Here is a 26561-nt window from a genome sequence, read left to right on the forward strand (position 1 = left end):
TCTGTATCATTGGCAGGCCAGTCCTGACCTCTTCCCCTCCTGGGGTTCCCTTATCTCATCTCACCACACACTTGTGACATGCAGACTTCCTCTTCTTATCACCCTTGCTCACGATGGTGCAACTCAACACGCAAATGCAAACAGGAGAAAAACATGCCATCGAAGCCAAGTGACAGACGGTCCTCTCCTCGCAGCCAATTCACCACTACAAAGATGAGGCAGGTGCCTATAAGCTCTGTCCTCTGCAAAGCTTCTCACTTATAAAAATACATTTAAAATTGATGTGACCATATCAGAAGCACTATCTAGAGAAGCAATGTAGCGTAGCGCGTAGAGACTGAAGAGACCCAGGTGGCAATCCTGAATCACAATCTACATGTCATAACTATATGAATCTATAGCTACACACTAGAAATGCAACATAGCCCTGTTACTGAATTGTGGAGATGCACATCTGGACACCAGCAAGCAAGCTCCAATGCACACTGGGAGCTCCTGCTGTGTTCTGGCACTTTGTAGACGGTGTCTGGATGCACAGTGGGGAGCACCCCAATCCACATTGGTGCCCATGAACACCAGACCATGGTGCATCAGTCACTCCACTGGCTGCTATTATGCAATAGACGCCCATACAATGTGACATCATGACACTTCCTAGGTGAATACAGTTGTTGCAAAACTACTCAGTTCACGTTTACGTGCACGTTTACAAAGATGTAAGTGCCAAGAACACTAGTCACTTCATATCATGTTCAATGCACTGTGCCACAGGTCTGTAACAACTTCTTATGTTATTTGTTTAGTCACCAAGTTAGTATTACTGCATGTGCATCCAGCCAACCCTATTTTTAACTGCTCCTATCTCTTTAGAATGTAGATAAACCATTCCTTTGTTTCTGATGCTAAAATCTGAATGCTGTTGCTTATCAAGCTCAAATGCCATTGACGCGCACAAGAGAGCTCTCAGTGAGCAGAGCAGAGACCACAGGCTGATAGAAGTACCCCTCTCATTCTCCCTTCTGCTTTTGGAGGGAGGATAGAAAGAGTATCTTGCAAGAAGGCACACTTAGTAAAAAAAAGTCCTCCGAGCTATATTATTTTGTTGCAGGTTCAATGTGTCACTTCTAAAGCAGTGTGTGTGTGTGTGTGTGTGTGATTTAAGCTGCAAAGTGGTAATGTGGACTTTTGAAATTCTACCCGCCAACACTGTTCACCCAAGCAAGATCATGTCTCCTGTTTAATTCTGAGTGTAAGATCATGGAAGATGGGCTGCAGGGAGTGAAAGGGGCACAGGGTGGGAATAGAACACCATACTCCTAATATCCTTTTGGTGGTAACTCTTACCTGCTTAGCAGAGGTTGGAGGAGATCCAGATTTAAATTTCAGTCGCCATCATGTCCATTAATCTACCAAACCTTTCACTGATCATATAGCGAGGAGTAATTCTAACTGGCAAGACTGCAAGTTAAGCACATAAAAAATGTTACGGCTATAGTGATCCAAGTGCATAACTCAACAGGGAATGAAAAAGAAAGGCTTTCAGATGGATAGTTACCTGCTGGAGAAACTCTAGCTTGAGATCTTGCATTGAGCAGAGGATTGGACCTGATGGCCCAAAGGGCCCCTTCCCCACTCAATGGTTCTATAACCTTTCCTTCTATTGATCAGTGTGCTTTGCTTAAGATCTATATTTCATCTCAGTGCTGAAGGCAGAAGCTATACTGAGGTTCTGGTATTGTCACTTAAAATGTAACCAATGAAACTATCCATTCGCCTTTTAAAAAGGCAAAAACAAGGAGTCACCTAACATTTTTGTGCCTTGCTTGTGACCTTTTCTAAGGCATCTGGTTCAGATTTCTGTTGAAACTGGATACTGTGCTAGATACATCTCTTTGATTCAATTCTGTAAGACATTTCTTATAAGGAGTTAAGACAGAGTCATGGAGGACAAATTTCTCAGTAGTGAGTCCACGGTAGCTAAGAATGGGACCTCCAAGTTGAGAAGCACTCTGCTTGGGGGCAAACAAGAAAATAAGCTCATTGATTTTATGCCCTGCTTCTTAAGGACCTCCTGGAGGTATTTAGTTGGTCACACATTTGAAACAAAAAATAATGCTGACTACCTGGACCTTTGGTTTCTTCCATCAGACTTGCTCTTAAGTTCTTTAGGCCACAATCCGATGTCTACTTACTTGGAAGTTAAGTCCGCTGAACTCAAAGGGACTTGCTTCCAAATACACAAGCTTAGGATCAAGCTGTGCATCAATTAACAGCTCTCCTTTTAAGTCTTTTAATCCTCTGTGAGCCTCGGAAAATAAAACAACAGTTTGGCAACAATATAAAGTCCAGGGCTCAGTTTGTTCTTGCTCACAACCCTCAAACTTGGTTTCAGTGCCAAGGCTGAAACCCTGGAATATGAAGCAATAACAAGCCGAGTGCATTTTCTTTTCAAGTGAATTGCCACAAATAGTTCAAAAGCAGCTGGGAGTCAGTAGTGAGGCTTGAAGTAAGAGGGATGTAAGTTGGACAGGCTTGGAGTAAAATGGAACTTAATCCTTGCACATGAATTCAAAAACTACTTTATGAAAGCCAGATAGACTATAGACACTCTAAAGGATTGCAATTCACTATTACTGGGCAATTGTGTCATTTCTACAGATTGGTAAGTCACAACCATAAAGGGTTTTGCAAATGATTCGAGTGAGGGCTGTTATTGTTGATTTACTCTGCAGGCCTAGGATTAATTCTATTTAAAATTGGAAAATGCCCAAGGAAAGATACACATTTATATTTGGCTGTAAGAGCCCCTTCTGTAGTCCTTTCAGACTTACTGGATAAACAGTATTCAGTTCCAGACAGTTTAAACACATAGACATATACATATAAATGCACATACACACAATCTGTACCATGACAAGATCAACATTTTATTCCATCAAGTGACAAGGGGGGGAGGAGAGAACCCCACATTTGAAACTCTCCTTAAAAATAGGTCAGTTTGTGATCAAAACTGCATATTCAATATTGTCTGTACAAATTTTTTAAATATATCATACTACTTGATTATTTTTATATGTATATATTTATATAGCACCTTTCATATGAAAGACAAATTCTAAGTGCTTTGCAAACAGACAGAAACACTGAGAGTAACATGGAAGGAGGGAGGTCCCACAAACAAACATCAGGCTACCAGCAGCATAGAGACGGAAATAATGCAGTTATGGATAAAGGTTATGCAACTAGCGTTAACGTAAGACAGACCCAGGGCAAGAAGACCCATGCTTTGAACGAACCTGCTGCACACCAAAAAGCTGGGGTTTGAGGCAGATGCATTAGTCCCTAACAACATAGTAGCAGCATCTTCCCCAATGAAGTGGGAAAGCTCAGGCTATATATTGCTGAAGTTCTTACCCTGTGAAGGTAAGATTTGGATTCACGGTGTGCAAACTACATAGAAGTTCAGCTCTCTAATCTAGTCACTTCCATTTATATTACATTTTTAAAATGCTTCTTCTTTCGCACTTCCCTGCATTAGTCATCTGCATCCTCAGTTTTCCTTTTGGCTCACTCTCATGAGCAAGTAATGTGATGGTTGAATTGCTGCAAGAGAGCCATGATCCCCCAGTACATGAGAACGTACACTCCCATCAGTGTGAATGAGAGTGATCATTGTTAGCTGTGACTGCAGGGGCACTTCTTTCAGTGTATGCACTCATAAGCAGTTTGGGGCCAGCAGTCCTGGTTGCCTCGATAAAACATGATGTTAGCACACACATGCTCACAAAGGCAGCAGCATTACCTGTAGAAACAAGGTGCCTGGTGCCTTACCCAATCTTCTGAGTCATTTCAAGTTACCCCAGTCGACACGGAGAATTTCACAAAGATATGTGCTGGCTAAATATTATGAAAACACAACATGCAAATCAGCAGCTATCTGGAAAATAATGATTTTGCAGCAACATTCCAAACTACGATCATAAAAGGGTATCATTTTATCCTTCACCACATTATAATTATAACGTACCTGCCGTGCCATTGAGTAATCCACTAAGTATTGACTGCACTCGGCTCAGACACCAATTTTAAAATTACATGTTTCACATACTTGCAATAAGCGTTTATAATGTCTAATGATAGAGAGAGGCTTGATCAGCTGTTTTTCTCTGCATGTCTAGCTACCATTCTGGTGGTCAGACTGCAAACTAACTAACCTATATTTTACACAAATTCCTCAATAACATGAATGTCACCAGGCATTATACGTACTACCTGCATTTCTCCAACAGAGTTCGGGTTGGAATAGGCAAAATATGGACATTAAAAAAAAAAAAAAAGAATTATGCTATTTAATGTAATCACTCAGATACTCCAAATTTATGGATGCAGTGATAGAGGAATCTTATATCTACTTCAAGCAGTTTCTTCAAGATAAATATAAGGGGTGCAGAATAAGAGAATAATGGATGTTCACATTCAACCTGGCCAGAAATGTAGCATTAGATCATCCTTACCATTGGCAGGGTACATATCTATACGGTAGAATGGGACTCTAGAAGCTTTTGGGAAAGAGGAAGATGGATGTAACCTTCCTGTCTCATGTAGTCATTCAACAGTTTGCTTGAAACTAGATTAATTTAGTAAATCCTAAAGATCTTTGGGTTGTGAAGTTTCAATACCATTCCCAAGAATTTGGCACTGGACTGCTGGCTGTTGCAAAGAATATTAGAAAGGAGAGAAAACAGATTTGGAAAGAAGAAACCAGAGTGACCCTAATGACTATTTACAAAACTCAAGCCTTTAAAATATTGCAAATATGACAAACCATGTCCATAAAATGTCAACATTTCAATCTCCAGGCTATCGAAAACATCCTCAAGTCAGGAACAAGAGCTTTTAGAGTCCAGGATGGTAAAAAGGATCAGTTACTTTGTACAAAGAGGTCAATTCAGACAAGCAAGATCTTGCCCTGAGAACTCATCCATTCCACATCATTTTGCTAGCGTTGCCACGCCATAAGTGGGTGGTTACATAAGAAAACACTGCATTGCTAGTTTGGGGGCAAAATATGATCCCTAGTTAAGTCAGACAGCCCTGGTTTTCCTGCAATGCAAGTCTCACAGTTAATGTGTGAAGTCATATTTTACCCTTGCAAAAAGATAAAAGGTTCATTCTTTTTTCTCATATATCTTTTGAACTGTTGCATGGGTAAGCTCCAGATCTTCAGGGTACCGGATCTCTAGCTCTGTGTTTGCTACATAGTGAGTGCCAGCAAACTCGGTGAAGTAGCGGCCGATGTCTGGGTGAGGGATTTCGTAAGGCTCCATATTATGCTCTAGGTTCTCTGCAAAGGAAGGAAGACTTAGTTATAGCCATGCTCTGCTGTTTCTGTTTGCTACCATTTGAGGATTTTATCACATAGGACTGAGGGCTTTCAGTAAGGACCAGCACCAGTTCAATGATACACTCTTCTTGGGAACTTGGCTTTTTTAGCCCATATTGACCAATGTATTTAATATCATACAAATATATGTAATGTAAAGAAGTCCCAACTCCTGACTCTTCTATGAAAAAACCTGTGGGAGAGAACCATTTTAGCAGGGAAGTGCAGAAATTGTGTGTAGCTATATGCATGTTTACTCATGCACATACTGAAACTGCACACTTCCACTAAGTCTGACTTGTGAAGGAAGACTGCATGGTGCCCCAAATGTAGTCAAAGGATTTCTACAGTAAGCTCAGTGCGAAAATCACACAGGCTTGCATGGTCCTTAACTTGTTTAAACTACATCCAGAATGGCAATCCAAAGTATGATGCCCAAGTTATGCATCACTTGCCCATTAATAACTAAAGGTTACTGCCAGCATATTAAATCCACAATGATGTAGTCTGTTTTGTCCCTTCTCATTGCCAGCTGCCCCTCTCCTCCACCCGATTTGTACCAGATACTGTAAAACCCACAAGATTCCTCTGCTTCCTCAGCAAAGCCTTTTTCTACAGCTACGGGGAACATTTCCATGCAAGCTCAGCCAGTCTTCAAGCTGCATTGTGTGCCTCGGAGAGTGAATTTTTAGGCGATGGGAAGCAGGATGGATGAGTGGCGGATTTGAGAAAAAAATATGAAATTGCCAACCATTTACATTATAGTATAGAGCCCCCTCTGGTGGAAAAACCCCAATATGAATTCTTCCAATCATTACATATAGAAGCATTTTTAATTTACAAATTACTGCACATGTTTACCTCCATTATACTCAGGAGACAGGCAACTAGTACTATATCTTGACTTAATTATTTGTCCCCTATCTAAGTGGCAAGAGAGCCAATGTGGGATAGTGGTTTCAGCACTGGACTCTGACCCTGGAGATCAGGGTTTGATTCCTCACTCAGCCATGGAAACCCACTGGGTGACTTCAGGCAAGTCACGCTCTCCCAGCCCCAGAAAGCACCATGAAAGGTTCACCTTAGAACTGCCATAAGTCGAAAACGACTTGAAGGCACACAACCTAAGTGGGAAGCAAAAACACAAATCAGCATCAAGCCGCTCTGATAGCCTTTAGGGCTGAAGGGCGGGGTATAAATACCATAAATAAAATAAATAATAAATAAAAACTGTCATCTGAAAGCCCAAAGAAGAGCTATGCTGAGCCACACCAAAGGATTATGTAGCCCAGCCTCATGTTCCCTTAGTGGTCAAATAGGTGTCTGTGGAAAGTCCTCAAAATGGACTTTAGTACAACAGCAACTTCCCACTTCTGTTGCCTAGTAAGTGGTATGCAGAGGCAACTACTTATGGATCTTGACGTATAATTGTGACTGTCAGCCAAAAGGAGTCCTAACCTCTGAGAATCTGTCTATGGTATATAGACTATATAATTCTGCAATAAAATGTATTCATGGACCTTGGAATTCAAGTGTCTCAAGACTCTCGACCACAACACCAACGTGGATAAGTAAAGGCAAAAAGAGAGGCTGGAAGAGACTATGCAAGAGAAATAGTCAGTGAACTAGGATAAGGTGCCAAAGTTGATGAAAGAGACAAAGAGGAAAGCTTTTGTTTTTGTTTGAGATGTGAACCCTATTTCAGACCTGTAGTGTGTTTTAGTGCATGAACTCTTCTTTTGTATGTGTTGGTGTGTGAGCGCTGCTACAGAACATGGTCTAAGGGGAAGGGGCTACTGCTAAGAGGAAGTGAGTCACTGAGTGGGATGGAGCTACAGCCATTAGCTTGTGAGTTTTGATTGGCAGAGGTCTTTTAAGATTTGCTTAGGTGCTTTTGTGTATTTGGGACATAAGCTCTACTTTGTGAACATTCTGGAGGTTTGTTTGTGTGGTTTTGATGTATGAGCTTTCCTAGATTACACAGGGGAAGGCGCCACAGCTGAAAGGAAGCGAATCGGCCATCTGTTTGAGGGTTCCACTGTATGAGTTTTGAGTGGAAAGCTCATGAACAGAAGGACTAACGGCAATGTTTTCTGTGAGCATTTTGCATGCGAGTTTGATAGGGAGGCCTTCAGTGCAGTTTCACTGCTTGCATGGGACAGAGACACATGGATGGTGAGAGAAGGGCTGCAGTGACCTGCAACATTGGTGTCATGTTTGTTCTCCTGCTTGAGGACAGAAATGACCGTACTTGCAAAAACTACAATCTGGCTGTCTGGCTGGAAGAGAAAGTAACAACAGCTTGAGGCCAATCTAGTAAAGATGGTGTAGAACTTTGGACGGAACAGAACACTCTCCTGGAAGAGCAACCGGAGGGGGATGCCTCTACATATGAGTAGGAAGAAGGAAAAAGCAAACTCTAGATAAAAATGATAGCACAGGTAAGCAACAACATCATTCTGGGCATCTGTAGTGTACCTTCAAGCCAGACTTGGATGGTGTCTGCCTAGAAAAGATAATCAAACATTAACAAAAATTGTTATAATAATAATAGGAGACTTCAACAACTGATATCTGCTGAAAATCACAGTGTGCCGAGAATGTAAAATCCAACAAATTCCTCACGTGCACTGCTGATACTTCCAGTTTCCAAAAACTGGAGGGGTTGACAAAGTTACTATCTTGGAACAAATTCTTACCAACATGGTAGCACTGGTCTTCAAGGTGGAAGTAGTGGGAACCTTGGGTGGCTGTCATCCTGTGATTCATTAAATGAAAGAAATGTTTAGCCAAGTGTAAATGGACCAACAATCAGTATATTAAAAATGTCAATTTCATTACGGTTTAGGAAATACTGGGTGAGATTCCATGGTTAGGAATACTTAGAAAGCACTTCATGATGGATGGGAGTTTCTTAAAAGTGAGATATTGAAGTCACAGTTGCAAAGAATTCCAATGAGAAAGTAAATTGGGAGGTGTCTAATGAACTTAAGATGGTTGTGTAAAAAGGTTTTGGATCAGCTGAGATTTAAAAGGAGCAGGTATGAGAACTGGAAGATGAGACCTTTGGATCAGCTGAGATTTAAAAGGAGCATGTATGAGAACTGGACGATGAGACCAATCACCAAGAAGAAATACAAACAAGTAGATAAGTTTGGGAAAGCTAAAGTTCAGAATGATCTCAGGCCTAACTGTGTTGTAAATAGTAAAAGACTGTGTCTAAACCAAGAGAAAGAACAAAGAAACAGGAAGTTTGATGTGTGGAGAAGATGGTAAAATGCTGATAAGAGGCAGAGAGAAGTCAGAACCTCAGAAGACAGAGTTAGGATGCAAGATGGCCACAATAGATTGGGGAACTGGGCAAAAACTCTTTAAAAAAAGAATTTTAGCAGGTATAAATGTAAGAAATTATATTTGGGAAGTAAAAATGAAATGCACAAATACAGAATGGGTAACATCTGATTAGACAGCAATAGCTGCAAAAAAAATCTGGAGTCTTAATATACCACAAGCAAGACATGAGTCACTAGGGTGATGTGGTGGCAAAATAAATAAACAGATAAAACAAAGGCCAATGCAATTCTAGGTTGCATCAATGGAAGTATAATGCCCAGATTAGGGGAAGCAACAGCATGACTCTTTTCTGCTTTGGTCAAATCTCACCTGGCATACTGTGTCCAGTTCAGGACACCAGTTTAAGAAGAATATCAACATACTGGAACGACTCTAGGTGGTCAACCAAGATGGTAATGCGCTTGGAAACCAAGGCCTACAAGGAAGTTTGGTGTATTTACCATGAAGAAGAGAAGGCTGAAAGATGATAGCCATCTTCAGTAGTAGGACTTTTATGTGGAAGATGGAGCAAGCCTGTTCTCCGATGTGCCACAAGGTAGGATCTGAACCAATGGATCCAAAGTACAAGAAAAGAGATTAAATTAAATATTAGGAGGAATTCCCTGACAATTAGTGTCATGCAACAGTTGAATAGGCTTCTTTAGAAGACAGATCCTCCGTCGTTCGAATTGGATGGTTGTCTGCAAGGGATACTTAGCTGTGGATTCTTGTACTGGCAGGATGGGCAAGATGACCCTTACAATCTTAAAATCTGATGACAGGTCTAAGCAATACACAACTATTTGTTGTCACGGAACAAACGGAAGGAATACCCATGCAGAAACACATCAGATCCAGGAATCCCTTACTGTTCAGATGTGGTCCCAGGAAGTCATCCAGTCCAGGAAGCCCCAGTGGCTAGTATGGGTGAGCTGGGTCAGCCCAGAGTTTAGAAATATTGCCTAGGCAGATACTCCAAGCTGTAGTGCCATGACTTTTCACATGAGAGACTTGCATACAGATCAAAAGACTCTCAGTTATAAAGCTGTAGCAGCTTCTGACAATAGCTTAGTACATATATGTACATGGTTTAACAAGCATCTATGGTAAATCTGGGTTTTCTTATCATAGACCAGCCTTCTCCTGGTGGATTACATGGAACCCTCCAGATGGTTTGAACTAGAGCTCCCATCAGATCCAACCATCAAAGCGATGGAGTGGAGATGGAAATTGTAATTCAGATCTGGAGGACATCAAATTACAGAAGGTTGAATGTGTTCCCCTGAACATGAGTATCAAAACGCACGCCTTGCCTACCTTGGGCAGCATATCGACATGACCCATCCTCCACCAATACATTGTAGAATGGCTGGTGAGCACCATGAGGCAAGCTGTGGACATTCATGTTTCGGATCCATTCGTGCCCCATCATACATGATGGATCCCAGCCATATATCACACAGTTATAGCCATACCTAAATTAAAAACAGAGAAGCAAGTCATACGACTCTGTCAAAAGGAGAATCAAAAAGTAATCTGGCAGGCACATTTGTGAGGGATTGAGAGGCTCTGTTCTGAGAATGTCAATGACTGGAATAAATGAGAATGGAAGAATATTACTGGAGGTGACTGATCTCAGAAAGTGCCCTAAGCTAAAGATTTTTTTTCAAGTCATGCATGCAATGTAACTTTCTGATCTGAGAAAACACTAGCTATTGTGAAACATATACAGTGTCTGTGATAGTTCCATCTCTGGTGGCTGGATTTATTAAAGTAACCATCTGAAGCTGTGTCACCTAGCACTGAAACACACTAGTGTTGATTTTGTGAAACACAAAATCTAGGGGAAAGGAACAGGAAAAGATGTAGCAGATTCACCTCTTGTGTTTCATAATCATGCCAACTGAGTAGCAGATGTCCTTGTGTTTCTCCTCCGAGTGGAGTTTCACATCGGGTCCCGCTTCCTCTTTCCGACGCTCGATATGTTCTAGTGTATGCTGAACTAAGTAGCCCACTGCTCCATGCTGGGAGGGGTCCAGTGCCTGAATATGCTGCAGGATGTCCAGAACCTTGGGAAAGGAAGACAGTGGCACAACACCTTTGGCTTGATGCTACAGACTAGTATACATCTTATAAGGGATCTCCTACAATGCATGGGCTCTTTCTTTTCATATTTCCTCTCTATTCATCCAAAGGTTAACTGGGCCCCTAAAGACTCACACTGGGCAGATCATTACAAGTAACTGTTCTTCCATACATGTGGTTAAAAGATGAAGGGAGGGATTACAGAAAATGAGCAATTTTCTATAATTCCTATATTTTCACCTTTGTCCACTGCAACAGAGCAACAGCATGGAAGTTGCAGTGGAAGGAGAGATAGCAAGTCCTTTATGGAGAAGAAACCAGCTCACTTGCATTTACTTACAACAGCCCATTCTGTATAATACGTTAAGACTATATACAGTAAATGAAGGCATTCGAGCTTAACTACCTTCTCTGGCCAGATTCCCAAGTGGAAGTACAATCTAGCTTGGAGCATTAGATGCTGCACGTTGTCTGGATACATGGCCAAGTACAAATCCAAAGAGTCTCTTAGGAGTTGGTAGGACTGATCAGTGCTTTCCCTGGTAAACAGAAACATTCAAGTCAAGATCTCACTTTCATATATGTCCATCACCATACTCCTGAGACACCACTGACAGACAAGATGAACAGGCTGCTTACTTATGTAGAGGGATTCTGTAGCACACCTTTGAGACTAACGCAAAGGAAGAATTCTGTAGTATAAGTTTCTTTTTTTTAGGCTGAGTCTACTTTATCAGAAGGAACGTTGCTTACTTGTAACTGTGGTTCTTTGAGGGGTCACCTGTGAACTCACACAGATGGGTTGGTATATTCCTGTGCAGCGCCAATCAAATTCTTCCAGAGCTACTGCCAGTGTTTCTGGTGGAAGTCCCATCTCCTTCCTGCGCACTGCAGGCTTCTGTCAATTCCCCTCAGTTCCTAGTCCGCTATGGCAGAAGAACTGAAGGCCAACCAGTGAATATTCTGACCACCCTGGCTCAGGAGGAGCATAGGTTGTGTGGATTCACAATGACCACTCAAAAAACCATTTATTTATTTAAACCAATCAATCAAATCAATCAATAGCAATAGCATTTATATTTCTATACGGCTTCATAGTGAATTCAGCACTCTAAGTGGTCTACAATCTGTAAGCCAATTGCTTCCAACAAGCTGGGGACTCATTTTACCGACCTATGAAAGGATGGGAGGCTGCGTCAACCTGGAGTCCTCTGGGATCAAACTCACAACGTTGTGGCTGCAGTATGGGAATTTAACTATTGTGCTCACCAATGGCTCCTCTTCATACTGGAAAGAAGTGACTAGTGGGGAGTCACATGGTTCTGTCCTGGGCCCAGTGCTATTCAGCATCTTTATCAATGATGGAATAGAGGGCATGCTTATCAAATTTGCAGATGACATCAAATTAGAAGGGGTAGCTAATACCCCTGAGGATCAGAATTCAGTTCTGCAAACTAGGGCTTATGCCCCAAACAGACAAAAACAGCCCTCAAACATTTCTTCAGTCACTAACAACTACAGTGCTGCTGTTTCATGGAGGAGGGAACAGGGCAACAGAGGTGGGAAGTATATTTTCACAGTTTGGAAAAATAGCTTAGTTTTCAAACCTCAATTCCAATTCAAGCTAAGGGAGGTTGTGTGTTGTTGTTCCCTGGGCCTTACAGGCTTAGGAGCGATAGGTGAAGGGAGGCTTGGGAGAGGTGAGAGAATATGTTTTTCTTCAGCTGTGGAAAAAGGAATGTGCCCTAGAATACCCAGCATCATTCAACTGCATGCTATATTGATATAATCCTTACAACATCTTGTGAGGTAGCTCAGTTTTATCATCCTCTATACTGCAGTTAGAGGGCTAAGGGCAAACAAGGATGGTTTCCCTATGACTTGAAATTGGGTTCATAGCTCAGTATTGCTCATAACTCTTGTCTGCTGCATTATATCATCACCAAATTCTGAGATTTCAGGTCTTGTTGAAATAGAGGTTTTAATACAATAATTGACTAGCCCTTACCGTTTTCCAATGTTTAACAAGTTGCCCACCATTCGTTGCAAAACCTCCTTCGCCGTTGCCACACCATAGAATTCCTCAGTCACATGGTGTCCAATCAAGTATTCACACTCCTTCACTGTGAGCTGTTTTCCCTTCCCAAAAGCATCGATATAAACATAGTCAAAAATGTTGGTGCTTCTGGGGAAAATGTCAAGAAAATGGAAGCTAAGCACTAAGATGATTTTACCTGGCATAACACAGTTCTTGTTCTAGAGGTAAGAAGGTATTATTCTTGCATGCAACAATGAGATGTCATTTTCATGGCAGGGGTTGCGCATGTCTTGACATGGTCCTGATGCCTATGGTCACATATGTAGATAGGGTTAGGCAGACACGCAGGAAATCTAAATTCTAAATGCCTCACAAAATTACAAATCTCTGAATTCCATAAAATGAAGCCATGGCTCTTAAAGGGGTATAAAAGTGCTATAATTGTGTAGTGTGCTATAACTGTGTGGGGAAGCTTAACAGTTTTCTTGCCTGAAACGGTTGCCGTTCTCAGTCTTTGCCCACTCAGAAAACAGCTTCACAATGGAAAGAGCAAGAGTCAAGTGGAACAGGGAAAGCTTACCCTTTTGTCCCTTGGCACCACCTGAGCAGAAAGTGACTGGGAAAGTTGACTGGCTCAAGTTGAACACCCAGCTGCCTGGCAATTGTCAAATAAAGCACAGATAAACTGATTGGGATTCCAGTCCTGTGGATCAAAACCTTTAAAAAAGGAGACCAACAACAATGCATAAATAGTTGGCCCTCTGATCTGTGATTTTTTTTCTCCTAAAAGGAGACATTAGTCTGCAGTCCTGCAATACAAAGGATTGCTCTTAAGAAGAGGCATACAGAAAGCCCCTGAAAGCCACTGGTAAATCTGAAGGAAGTTACTATATCTGTCTCTTTGGGGGAGTGGCACAAACTGGCACATATAATTGAAAAATTAATTGCACTTTTTTGCTCCCTTTTCTGGTTTAATTTAGTCACATGAAGTTCATTTTACCTGGCGGATGTATGAATTCAGAGAATTGTAGTAATCCACCTCGTTCCCTTTGTATTTTAATTGCTCATAAAGGACATAGTTCATGGCATCAAGAACCTGCCTCTGAAGCTCCACCTGAGATATTATCAAGGCATCTCCTGAAATATGGTACGAAGAGTTAAATAAAAGAGTGCTCATATTGCAAATTCTGGAACAGTTCTGAATTTATGGAGAGGGAAAAGCAGGATTATAGCCTCTGGTATTAAAGGCATGTATCATGATGCTAGAAAGAGTATCAGTGTGCACAAACTGTACTTCCGTACCTTGGGCAGAAAAAGGTTCCGTAACCTTTCAACAGAATCATTACTGGATAAATCTGGAATGTGGAAACTCTGCCATTTCAGATGTTTTGGACTATAGTTCCCACAGTCCCTTACCTCTCTGGCTAAGCTGGCTGGGGGTTCTGAGACTTGAAATCCAAAAACATTCTGAGGACCAAAGATTCCACACCCTGGGCTAGGTGAAACAATGGTGTGACTCAAAAGAAGGCAATTTCTTATGCTCTTATCTTCTTTTTTTCTGTCCTGAACATTACTTTTGATTGGGTCATTCCAGTGTTATAGGTGCAGAATAAGATATTTTGCCTGTCTTAACCCTTCCTCCCTTACTTCTCATGACAACTCCCTCCTTCGCCACTCTCACTTGGTCCATATCCATTTTCAGACCAACTTACCTCTTTTCCTGCCCTTGTTTTTTTATACCCTCTCTTTTCTGTTTTCCTCCTTCCTCTCTAGAATTAAAGCTGCTCAGCCAATATTGGGCAGAGATCCACCTGTTTCTCCATTTCATCAATGCCTAAAATTTCATCACCACAAAACCAACACACGCTATGGAATGCTCATGGTACTTGTTTCACAGAATAGGAACATCACCAAAGGAAAAGGCTGATATGAAAGCAGATTATTACCATTATTACCATACCTGCTTTGGAGGTCACACTTGGATGTCTGGCATTTTTGGATTTCAAGTATTTACGAACTTTAGCAGCAATATCATCAACCTGTGCTTGGACAGTTTCCAAGCAGATGTCCAACAATGGGTTACAATACTGGTCAACCAAGACAGCCCCTAGAAAAGTCAGAAGAAAGCCAGAACATGAGTTTGTCTTTTATAAAGCATCAAAGCCATTAATAAAATTATTCTCTTGACATCAATTATATATTTGTATTATCACTTTGCTATACATGTACACAATACAGATTACTGTTGTACAATTTAATCTTTTCCCATCATATCTCCTTAGAGAACAGTCTGCCCTAAATCTAATTGTTATCATATCATCATAAATCGTATGATAGATGAAAAGGAACTGAGGGTAGTAGCGCTTGCTGCTATTTATGCTGGTCCCCAAAGGGTTACCGCCCAAATCTATTCAGTTCTGGAACATTCCGTGAGTCAGATCTGCATAGCAGCAAGACCCAGTTGTGTGAAGCACAGGGACCACAAAGAAGCAGCAGAACTTAAGCCACATCCAATGGCCCCTCAACTGGCTTTTGGCCAGCCTCAAGATTACACCCTAAAACGTGCAGCACTAGCAAAGAAAGAAAAGCAAATGGGTCTTTAACACCCAGATAAACACACAATGCACATATTTCAGAAACAATGTTTGAGAATGGAGGAAAGAAAGCATTTTATAAGAGAACGTACGCAAAAGCTCAAGTTATCAAGTTGAAACACATTTGCTCATCACTTCTATTCATGAAGTTTTGATTCAGGTACACACGTCTTTACAAGGCTCACTGATTTTACACTACAAACACATTATTACTTGTTACCTCCTACAGGCCTTGAACTAACCTTCTAAACAGGACTGTTCATCTGGTGGGCGTTGAAGATAAGCCTTCAGTTTCTTTAAAATGTTTTGCTGCCGCAGGAAGTAAAGAATTTTCTTTGCATAGTACTTCCACGTCAAGCCTTTCCTACAGAACAAAGGTGAAGCACCATTATGGTGAATGACTGCTTGGAAGATTTCCCAAAGAATGAAAAGCAGTAGACCAAGAACACAAAGAAAAGGTCTTAAGTTTATGAAAGAGTAGTGAAGCATAGCCCAGGAAGGACAATGAGACATCCAAAGGACAAAGCAGCATCTTATTAAAATAGTTCAGACTACTTCTATTAATTAGAAAGAAAGTTGTGCCCTTAAACCAGTGGTGGTGAACCTATGGCACATATGCCAGAGGTGGCACTCAGAGCTCTCTGTGGGCACATGCACCATCGTCCCAACACAGAGTTCACTAGAGTTTGTCACTAGGAAAGCCAGAGGGACGCAGCACTTTGTGATAAATAAGTGGGTTTTGGGTTGCAGTTTGGGCACTCAGTCTCTAAAAGGTTCGCCATCACTGCCTTAAATCATAATTTTATTTACAGGACACAAAGCCCGTGAAGTGTACACAGATCTATTATGTAGTTCAAATGCTTCCATCTTGGTTGGGTGTCTGTTCCCCATCACCATTTTGTCAAAATTTTCCCACCTACACAGTCAGACTAGACGGCCATCTGTCGGGGATGATTTGATTTGGATTTCCTGCATGGCAGGGGGTTGGACTAGATGGCCCTTGCGGTCTCTTCCAATTCTATGATTCTACTATGAAAGAGGATGATCTCAGCATGTAGTAAAGAAGAGTTGCTACTTAGTATAAAAACTGTCTATTTGCCTACCACTGAGTAGTATTGCTGTATGAGTCTTACTTAAAAGTCTGCTAGATAGTTTTATTGGTAATTGGGGATGGCAGGTAAATATATGCACACCTTGTTCTAAACATTTTATTCATAATTTTCCACAATTCATTTATGTTGTTTCTTTCAAAGGGGGGGAGGAGCAGGGCTTTTTTCCTTCTAGATTTGTCAGGTCCCCTAGGCCTTCATATGTCTAGCCATGATACTCAATGGGTGACCTTGGTCATGAATTAAATGTTGCAGCCCTAGCAGAAATACAATTTAGTTCTGCTGTTTGAGCACAGCAAACACAATTAGAATCTTTCACACTCACTAAAAAATTAACAAAATGAATGTTCTCCCCATCCGATCCTAGCCATTTAGATTCAGCCTTACCTTCCTTCCATGTTAAGGATAGACATCAGCTCATCTTCAAAGAAGTGGCTTGGGCATCCAAGTGTTTCAATATCACTGAAGCCATCACAGGGCACCTAGCAAGAGAATGCAACATTATCTTCGCGGCTAAGGAGCTGCTCATAACAAGGTAACAAAAGAGTCACACAGGAAACTGTGATGCAAAATCCCTTTGCATACTGATCCAGAATAACATGGCTATGTCTTTGAATTCTAGGAAACAATGATGCAATGTAGCCAATCAGGTCTATTTATCTGACAATGTCACACAGGGTCAAAGAAAACCAAATAAAAGCATGAAGGAACTTCCAGAGAACTACCGGGGAACCTGGGAAGAGGGAGGCAATTTTTATATTGCCCAAGCTGTTTGTGAAAGCTCTCTTCCATGTGACTTGCACCTAGTATTCTTGTGCTATCAAAGGGCGGTAACAACAGTTCAGTACATGTATATCAAAATTCATCCAAAAGATAACAGCAAGCCCCTGCACAGATGATCTTCATCCCAGGTTACCTTGAAGAACAAAAGTTTCACTTAACATCAAGAATGATTTCCATTATAAACACAAAAGGTTGTATGGAAAGACACTCTTGTGTAAGAGGAAGTTCTCCAGCATGTATTTGCCACACTAAGATGGTATGCTTTAGATGTATATAATGTATTAACTGAATAAGTATAGGAAGGAAGTGTATAAAGATATATGGGCTAATTAAGCTGCCAAATGGACAATAATCTGTTTTATACAATTATATAAGTATTATGTTAAACCTGTTTGAGATATACCTTGATGAATAGCACTCAACATTGGTCAGAACCTTGGATAATTTTTTCTATTTTCTTATTCGAAGCAAGAGACAGGGCTAGGACTCTCAAGCAAGGGATGAGGAAAGTGAAGCCCTCCAGACACTGATGGGTTGCATTTGACAACATTCCTTACCATTGCATATGATGGCTAGGGATGCTGGAAGATGCAGTCCAACACCATCTGAAGGGCCTTGCATTGCCCACCCAACAGGCAGAGGAAGACAAAAGTAGGAGAGGTCTGCTATATCCAGAGATTACAGCAAAGTTAGACATCTTACGTGCTCTGAGAAGAACCTTTTGGAGAAGGATGCTACAATTCTTTGAGCTTCCAAACCAGCTTTGTGTCGCTCTTTGTATTCCTCCAGCCAATTTACATTATCAGCTTGGTTATAGTATTTCATTAATGATGGCCACCTGTATAGAGGAAGAGACAAACAAAAGAGTAGTTTACTTTTCAAGTCTTCATGCAATAGTTCAAAATGTGATCAGGACACTAGCTCCCAGGCTGGCAAAAACTGGTTGTTTGCTACTGGTTGGACGCCCTAAGAACCTCATTCTTCTTTTTCCTAATTAACTTTAGATTTGATGCAGAGATACAACAATAGCAAAACAAAACAATCACAGAAGATGAGGAAAGTTTTCAAAGCTGGCTGCTGATCTTGAACCAATGACCTAGTAGGGAAGCATTCCTCTTCCACTTAGCTCAGGAAAACTATTATTTTGAGCAACCAAAGCAACAATAGAACCACTTCTAATTGGATAAAACAGCTTGAAGACATTGCCTTGGCAAAGCCAGGTTTGACCCACAGCTTCCTTTTCCCTCACTGCTGGAAAAGCTGTTCATTCAAAATGCAGTGATGCCTTAACTCCCTAAAAAGGATGGGTTAAACAATAGCACTTGAACTCATACTCAGTTCTGCAGCTGATGTACATACCGACCGGGGGTAAAAGAAGCACTGTTCAACCCCCCACAAAACAGGAAAACCAATGTCTACTGACAGTTAGAGCATCCTTAGAAGTCTGGACAAAGGTTCAAGCGTTTAGCAACACTGAAGCAGAATCAGATGATGGAAGATGCTTGTGACATTAAAGACTAACAATTGCACTGCTGGTAGCCCTAAACAAGGAGATGGGCATAGGTATTTATAGGACCCCTAGTCTCATTATATACCTGTCCTATGTTAAGATTTTCTGGACATTCCCTTTGAAAATACCATCATCGGTGGAGTTTTCTCCTGTGTTGTTCCCAGAATGCACTCCCTACCCACTCGTAATCAGTTTCTCCTCTTACTACTTTTAGTAAGGCTGTGAAGACATCTCTCTTCAATATGGTATTTAAACTATTTTGATGGTTTTTTTAATTAGAATTTTAATGATTTGATTGTTTAATTTCTTTTCAGTGATGTAAGTTAGATGCCTTCAGCGCTTTTTTTTAAAGTAAAAAGGCAGGTTCAAAACAAAAGAAATAAAAATAATCTTAAAATGACATCCTCAGAAGCCTCACTGAGAACAACAGGAATTACTCCTAGGCCAACAAGTATAGATTTACAACCCCAATGACTCATGCTAAAGGCAGCCTGTTAATAAAAATTAGCTTAAAAACCAGTTTCTGTTGCAATATTTATTTATTGAAAGATTTTAGTTCCTATTAAACGTGATACCTGAACTTTGGACTTCTACAAGTTACTGTCAACATCGTCAGTGGAGTATCCTCCAGCTTTGGACTACAACTCCCAATAGCATCAGCTAGCATCACCAGGGATTATAGAAATCCTGGCCCTAAATATCTAAGGTCACTGAGGAAGTTTGATCTATGCTGAAATGCAATGACTCTCCAAGGATGTTTCCCAGTCTTACCTGGCAATATCAGAGACTGAGCCTGGGACCTTCTGCATACAAAGCAGGTGCTATATCACTGACCTTTTAGCTTTCCCCTGATGCAGTGCCCTCAGGTCTCAGTGGCAGATGGCAGAGGCTACTGCACCTTGGCAGAAAACTATCGTAGGGAGGAATATTGTTTTTAATGTTGTCCTTAGTTCTGAGAACTCATCACATCAAAAACTGCATACTGTACATTTGAAACAAGCAAGAATTCTGTCTCCCCCTCCCCAAAAAACCCTGGGGTATGGGATTGACTACAGAGGTTGCACACTGCCTGCACACTATCAGATAACATTCGTAGTTGGCTGGTGCTGGGGGTTGGCAAAGCCAAAGGACGGATGGAGGGAATTGGCCTCAGATGACATATGCCCTGGGCCTTCTTGCCAACACAGCACCCTTGCCCCTGCTACAAGCTCAGAGGGAAGAACAGAAACAAATGAGGCAAGAATCTAGCATTCATTCTTGCCAAAAAATGGAGGAGCTTGCTGCTTGCTCCCTATTCCCCATGTGTCCTGAGCACAGGACAGATGTGCCCACAGCTGCTCTCTGTGGCATCAATCACAAACCTGTGTTTGATTTCTTGGGGAAAGGAAGAGGGATGGAGCCCAATCCAAAAATGGACAATAATTCTGGACTGCTACCTGCTGTGTCCCTGGTGCCTTGGAAGCTTCTGTGACACTATGGCTTAACAGCGCACCTGCCCATCTATTCAAAAGCAGGAAGGTTTTCTGGAAAGAAACTGCAACATAACATGACTGCAAGACAAAACACTACTGGAGTGCACCATAGCTAACCTGCACATGCCTTCCTTGAGGATGTCAAAAATATGTTGAATTGGGCCATGTGTATCTTTCCTTTCTTTGTCAGTTTCTGGACAATGACCAGCTGAATGTACTTTTAGAATGTGAAAGGAAAGCAAGTACTAAGGTAGAAACTACAAGTCAAAAGGGAGATCTGACAGTCATAGGCCCGAAGCAGACAGGCAGCAGGGCAGCATGGGCCAAGCCCATGCTATGCTGCCCCGGATCCTGACCTGGGTCAGTCCCTGGGCTGTGCAGCGATGGGCAGGTGTTTATACGGCCGCCTGCCGCTGTGCCATGGACCCGCTACTACTGTGTGCCCTGTACCTGCCTCCACCATCATGTCTGCTGAGAAGACTCCCGTCGTAGCCTGTAAGGGTGAAAATGGGGCGCTTGCTACACCCATGTGGCCATATTCCTCCCCCATCTGACATCACAGGCTGCAACATCCATGTGGCCATGCTCCCCTGCAGGGTCCCAGATGTTACAGTCACACCATTATCTCTCCCTCCCCCATACCAACCTTCTCCTAATGCAACTTAAGTTCAATATTTAAAGCTGCCATCTGACCAAGGAAGAGAGGACAAGAGCGCATACCAGACAGCAGGAATGATCATTCTCCCTCTCTGAGGAAGAAAAAAGCAAACCCCCACTAAATAAAACTTGCCAAGAAAACTCTGTGATAGGTTCACTTTAGGATTGCCGTAAGTTTTAAACAACTTAAAGGCACACAACCATAACTTTCTCTGTGTGTGTAGAGCAAGAGAGAGAGAGCTCACCAACAAATACCAGGTACTATAGGTTGTATGTCAGAGGAAAGAACTGGAAAAACCATCTCGGAATATTCCTTGCCTAAGAAAACCCTATGAAATTCATGGGGTCACCATATGCTGACAGACTAATTGAAGACCCACACGTGTGTACATAAGTGCACGTGTTGCATGTACGTAGATATATACATGTATCTAAGTCCAGAAAAGGTAAGCTAAATTACACAGCAATATGATCTGTGTTGTGTGAACAGAGGAAAGACAAGAAATGAAGGTTTTACAGCCTGGTCCTCCACAACCCCACTCCAAAACAGCTAAAAGCACCTGAACCAAACCTCAGGGCTTTCTGCTTTTGTGCAGATCTCTTCTCAGAAGCCATTCTATTTCTAAGCAAGTCCAGTATCTCCCACTCAGTGGTCCAGTGGCTCAATTTTATATAGTGAATCAGTGGGATACTTCTAGTGACAGTTTTTTAAATTCACTTGAATCACTCAGTCCATTTTAAAGCAAAGTAACTCTGGAATACACACCCTCAGATCCCCCTGAACATGTATGCCAAGTTTCAGAGATCTCAGTTGCACAGTTGTAGAGTGGATGCACCGACTCTTTCATTGTGATTATAAAGATGCCACCTTGTATATTTTAATGACTTTTAATGTTTCTGTCTTTATTCTTTTATTTTAGATTGGCTATGCACAACCTTGGTGGTCTTCTGGCAAAGAGGACAGAATAAAAATATTAATAACAAATCACCCTCACCCCCAACCTAGAACAGCATGAAGGTTTTAATCCAGGATGATAATTGGTAAATGTGACTTGGACCAAAAAGAAAATCACTGTAGGAGAGCAAAGCATAACTTCTAGGCATTCATACTAACACATACAACTGTGACTACAAATGAGCTGGAGAGATATATGTAAATTTCTGTTCCTGGCCTATTTTTGAGCACAGGGAAGTTCATGTGCAGCCTGGCTTTGTCCATGTCTTGGCAGAGGAAGAAAAGTTTTATCGCTTTTTGCGACTGCCAGTTGGCTTGTAAAACGCCAATGGAACAGTTCAAAGGAAGAGACTATTCGCACCACACCTGCGAAAGAGACTGCTTGAACAATGGACAGATCACCAAGCTATAACTCTGGGTTGCTTTCCAGGCTGGGTCTGCGATTCATAGTTTGTCTTTATCATGTCGGCAGCCAAGTTGGACCTTTAAAAGATTCAGATCCAACTGTGAGAGCCATTGTAGGTTGGTGATAATAGAGGCCTGTATTCCAAAAGCATCCGTTTCTTTGATTGCTGGACGTTTTGGCAGAAGTCAAGATATTGACCCCGTTCCTCTGGGCCAGACTCCAACCTGAGCAATTACATCCGAGTGCCTTAAAATTCTCTCTGCAATTTCATTTGGAGGAGTTATTTTTTTACTCACTGCCCTAAAATAAATAGTGGCAGTAATAATGTAACACACCAGAGCCATGTTCCAAAGGAAGCTTTGTTTGGCCCATGCTGGCAATTAGACTGCTAAACCCATCCACTCCGCATGAGGAGAGAATGAAAGCAAGCGGGTACAGAAAGTGGCTTTCATTCTTAGCAATGGTACTGAGGGGTGTAATGAACTAAAACAGACGATAAATGTCTGCCTTCATGATCATCATCAGTTAGGTAAACAGAGAGCAAAATGGCCCAAGATTAGCTTCAGTGCAAGGAAGTGCAAAGTGATACAGCATATTGGAACAAACAGTCCTGATCTTACATAAGAATTGGTGGGATCTGAACTGACAGTGACAGATCAAGAGAGAGCTTTTTGAAACCGCAGAGGATAACAATATGGAAGTGTCAGCTACGGAAATAGGGAATGCAACACAAGGAACTGTTAGGAAAGTGACTGACATTAAGACAGTAGGTAAATCTATGGTGGATGGATGAATGAATGAATAAATGAATGAATAAGTAAAGTTGCATTTGGAATACCATGGAAGTTCTGGTCATCTCATCTCAAAAAGGATAAGGAAGAATTCTTTTGAGAACCAAAGGTTTAGTAAGAAAGGGCTTTGAAGCAGGTGCTGTACTTTAAAAAAAACACTGTACTGTGGTTTTTTAAATGGCTTTTTGTCATCTGTAACTGCACCTTTTCAAATGTTTTCAAATGCCGGTGATATATTATTTCTGTTTGGGGCATGTGGTGGGCATTGGCTGTTTTCTTTGTTTTGGTGTGCTGTGTGTTTTGCCTGGGTTATGCATATGTCTGTGTAAATACGTTGCCTGGTTTGGTTTTTTTGCTTGTAGTTGTGTGCCTTCAAGTTGATGATGATGATGATAATAATAATAATAGATTTTATTTTTATCCCGCTTTTCCGCGATGATCAAAGCGGCTTACAGATTAAAATTCAACATAAAAATACATACATATCAATAAAAACAATGTAAAAAATATCATATTAAAAACTATTACACAGCCAGCTTGGTTGAACTGATCCAAAAACATTGCGAAAATTGTTACACAATAGGGGGAGAGGGCATAATATCACATCTCATGGGGGGAAAGCTTGGTGAAAGAAAAAGGTCTTAAGGTTCTTTCTGAAAAGGTCCAGGGAGGTGGTGGAATGGAGCTCATTGGGAAGGTTGTTCCATTTGTTTGGGGCCGAGATGGAAAAGGCCCTTTGTGAGGTCGCCGCATATTGCGCAGTTGGGAACTTCAAGCAGATTCTTCCTGGCTGACCTGAGTGTGCGGGGCGGATTATATGGGGGGAGGCGGTCCTCCAAGTACCCTGGGCCCAAACCATTTAGGGCTTTATAGGTAATTACCAACACCTTGTATTGGGCCCGGATGCAAATAGGCAGCCAATGGAGATCTTTTAGGATAGGTGTTATATGGTCTGCCCTGGAACATCCAGCGACCAATCTCGCAGCCATGTTCTGCACTAATTGAAGCTTCCGGGTTTGGTACAAGGGTTGCCCCATGTAGAGTGCATTGCAGAAATCCAATCGAGAGGTTACCAGAGTGTGTACTAGTTTCAAGGTCCCCCTGGTCCAGGCAGGGTCGCAGCTGGCATATCAGCCGAAGCTGATAACAAGCACTTCTGACCGTTGCATCCACCTGAGATGTCAGTTGGAGCCACGAGTCCAGAAGCACTCCCAAGCTGCGAACTGAGTCCTTCAGTGGGAGCGTGACCCCATTCAGGACAGGTGGATAAACTTCCTTCCCCGGGCCTGGGGAACCTATCACCAGTACTTCCGTTTTCTCTGGATTCAGGCTGAGTTTGTTTTCCCTCATCCAGCCCATTACCGACTCCAAGCAGGCATTTAGAGGAGAGATGCCATCCCTAGTCACTGCATCAGTCGTTTCCCAACTTATGGTGACCCTAACATGGGGCTTTCTTGGCAAGATTTGTTCAGAGAGTATTTTTTGCCATTGCCTTCCCCTGAGGAAGTGTGACCTGTCCAATGTCACCCAGTGGAGCTCCATGCCTGAGCCAGGGTTCAAACCCTGGTCTCCAGTCATAGTCCAACACTCAAACCACTATGCTGTGCTGGCTCTTGGATTTTTTTTTTGTACAGTGTGCATTTTGCCTGGTATATGTGTGAAGACAGTGAAATAGCTGATCGATTTCCTGTCTTCCCCAATGCTTCCCTATGGGCAAGTCTTCCCCAAGGCTTCCCTATGGGCAAGTCTTCCCCAATGCTTCCCTATGGGCAAGTCTTCCCCAATGCTTCCCTATGGGCAAGTCTTCCCCAATGCTTCCCTATGGGCAAGTCTTCCCCAATGATTCCCTATGGGCAAGTCTTCCCCAATGCTTCCCTATGGGCAAGCATTCGCCCATGATTCTCTATGGGCAAGTATGGTTTCCCTATGGGCAAGCACTGCCATTTGTTTTAGTACCTCCCCGCTTTAACTCTTGGTGGCTCAAGGCTGTGGAATTCTGGGAGTTGGAGTTTGCTGTGGGGCCCCGAGCGGAGCTCCACAACAAACTCCAACTCCCAGAATTCCACAGCCATGAGCCACCAAGAGTTAAAGCGGTGCCCAAGCGGGTTATCTCTCGCGTGCGGATGCAGCCCTAACCTTGACCGCATTTGTTCCGTGGGGCTTGTGCCTGCAGGAGTCCTCCCCCAGGGCCTCTGCCCATGCTCCGAGGCCCTCTCTCCCGGCGCAGGGCCCCACCTGAGTCGGAACTGCTCCCGCCAGACCTTCCCGCGGGGCTGCGAGGCCTCCCTCAGGCGGCGGCAAGTGGCGGCCAAGTGGCTCAGGTCGAGGGCGCTGAGGGCGCCGCAGCAGAGGATGGACTCCAGCAGCTCCCCCGGCAGCTCCGTCAGGCTCAGCGGGCCTGGGCTCGCCGTCCCCGCGGCCTCCTCTTCCTCCCGGCCGGGCTCCAACGCCGAGACGCTCGGCTCGTCCCTCCGCTGAGGAGACGACGGAGCCGCCGACGCCGCCATCTTGGCTGTTTACCTGGGAGCGCCGAGGCCGCCACCAAGGGACCATCTCCAAGGAGAGCCAAGAGGAGGAGGGGGCGGGGCGCCTCAGGGAGCGTCGCGCAAGTGCCTCTCTTCCCCAAAACGCGCGGGCCTCGCCTTGGCGCCCTTTGCCGCCCCCTTCAGGCCAAGAGCCGCAACTTCCAGGCCTCGGCGCTGGGGAGCCCTGGCGGCGCAGCGGTGAAATGCCTGTACTGCAGCCACTTACTCACTCGCCTGCATCGCAAAGGAGTCGGGACTAGGCTCCAAGGGACTCCTTCCTGGCTCTCGGGCGCCCTCCGGTGGCTGCATTCAAGCACATTTTCCAAGGCTAGCCACCGGAGGGCGCCCGAGAGCCAGGCAGCGTGGCTCTTTAGCCGGCTGCTCTTAGGCAGCTAAGATCTTATCCGCCCCCAAATGCTGTGCCTTGTGAGGATGATGGGAAGTGTCCTCCAAGACCCCCCCCCCCAATGCTGTGCCTTCTGAGGTTGATGGGAAGTCAGGGTCGATTCAGCCTGGCATTCTTTTGAGCTCCGGCTCGCAGTGTCCCCAGACTGTGCTCTTTCAGGGAACTTTGGACTTCAGCTCCCAGAATCCCAGGCTATTGGCCAACGTGGCTGACACTTCTGGGAGATGAAGTCCAAAGTCTCTGAAAGGGCACCCTTTGGGGACCACTGGGAGTGTTTAAGTGCACTGATAAGTGGTATAGAAATGTACTTGCTGTTGCACTTTTGAGTGCGCCAGCTGCCTCCCATTGCATTCTGGGGTTTGTAGTTCAGTGAGGCCTAAGAGCTCTCTGGATGAGAATTCTAAATGTCCCTATTTAAACTTCAAATCCCAGAATGCAACAGAAGGCAGCCAGAGAAGTTAAAGTGAAATAGCAGCACTATGTGTAGTGCAGACATGTGTTGTGTGGCGCATGT

At 43.0% G+C, this 26561-nt stretch overlaps 2 protein-coding genes across 5 annotated transcripts in view; both read right to left on the reverse strand.

The window, feature by feature from the left end:
* LOC149281163 (calcineurin B homologous protein 3-like) overlaps window positions 1-8306 on the reverse strand; it is a 29967-nt gene extending 21661 nt beyond the window's left edge. The window contains exon 1 of the mRNA XM_089499662.1: window positions 8083-8306. Within this exon, the coding sequence (XP_089355788.1) occupies window positions 8083-8152 (70 nt within the window). The 5' untranslated portion in view covers window positions 8153-8306. The remainder of the gene's footprint in view (window positions 1-8082) is intronic.
* On the reverse strand, window positions 1348-25601 carry FBXO21 (F-box protein 21). 4 transcript variants are annotated; one of them, XR_016278069.1, is made up of 14 exons: window positions 25352-25428; window positions 18028-18163; window positions 16930-17024; window positions 15676-15797; window positions 14800-14946; window positions 13840-13976; window positions 13420-13556; window positions 12810-12986; window positions 11208-11340; window positions 10595-10785; window positions 10034-10191; window positions 8083-8141; window positions 7862-7889; window positions 5270-5344 (listed from the first exon to the last, which is right to left on the reverse strand). XR_016278069.1 is itself a non-coding variant. In XM_089499660.1 (12 exons), the coding sequence occupies exons 2-12, from the start codon at window positions 18148-18150 to the stop codon at window positions 5169-5171; spliced, it is 1596 nt and encodes a 531-aa protein (XP_089355786.1). In that variant the 5' UTR covers window positions 18151-18163; window positions 25352-25601; the 3' UTR covers window positions 1348-5168. The 4 variants fall into 4 exon arrangements, 2 of the variants coding, with proteins under 2 accessions (XP_089355786.1, XP_089355785.1); XR_016278070.1 differs by lacking the exon at window positions 7862-7889 and having other exon boundaries at window positions 5260-5344; XM_089499660.1 differs by lacking the exons at window positions 7862-7889; window positions 8083-8141 and having other exon boundaries at window positions 1348-5344; window positions 25352-25601.
* Between the last annotated feature and the right edge of the window lie 960 nt (window positions 25602-26561).

This window comes from Sceloporus occidentalis, unplaced genomic scaffold (genome assembly GCF_023333645.1).
Source record: "Sceloporus occidentalis isolate IW3139 unplaced genomic scaffold, rSceOcc1.0.p SCAF_138, whole genome shotgun sequence".
NCBI lineage: Eukaryota > Metazoa > Chordata > Lepidosauria > Squamata > Phrynosomatidae > Sceloporus > Sceloporus occidentalis.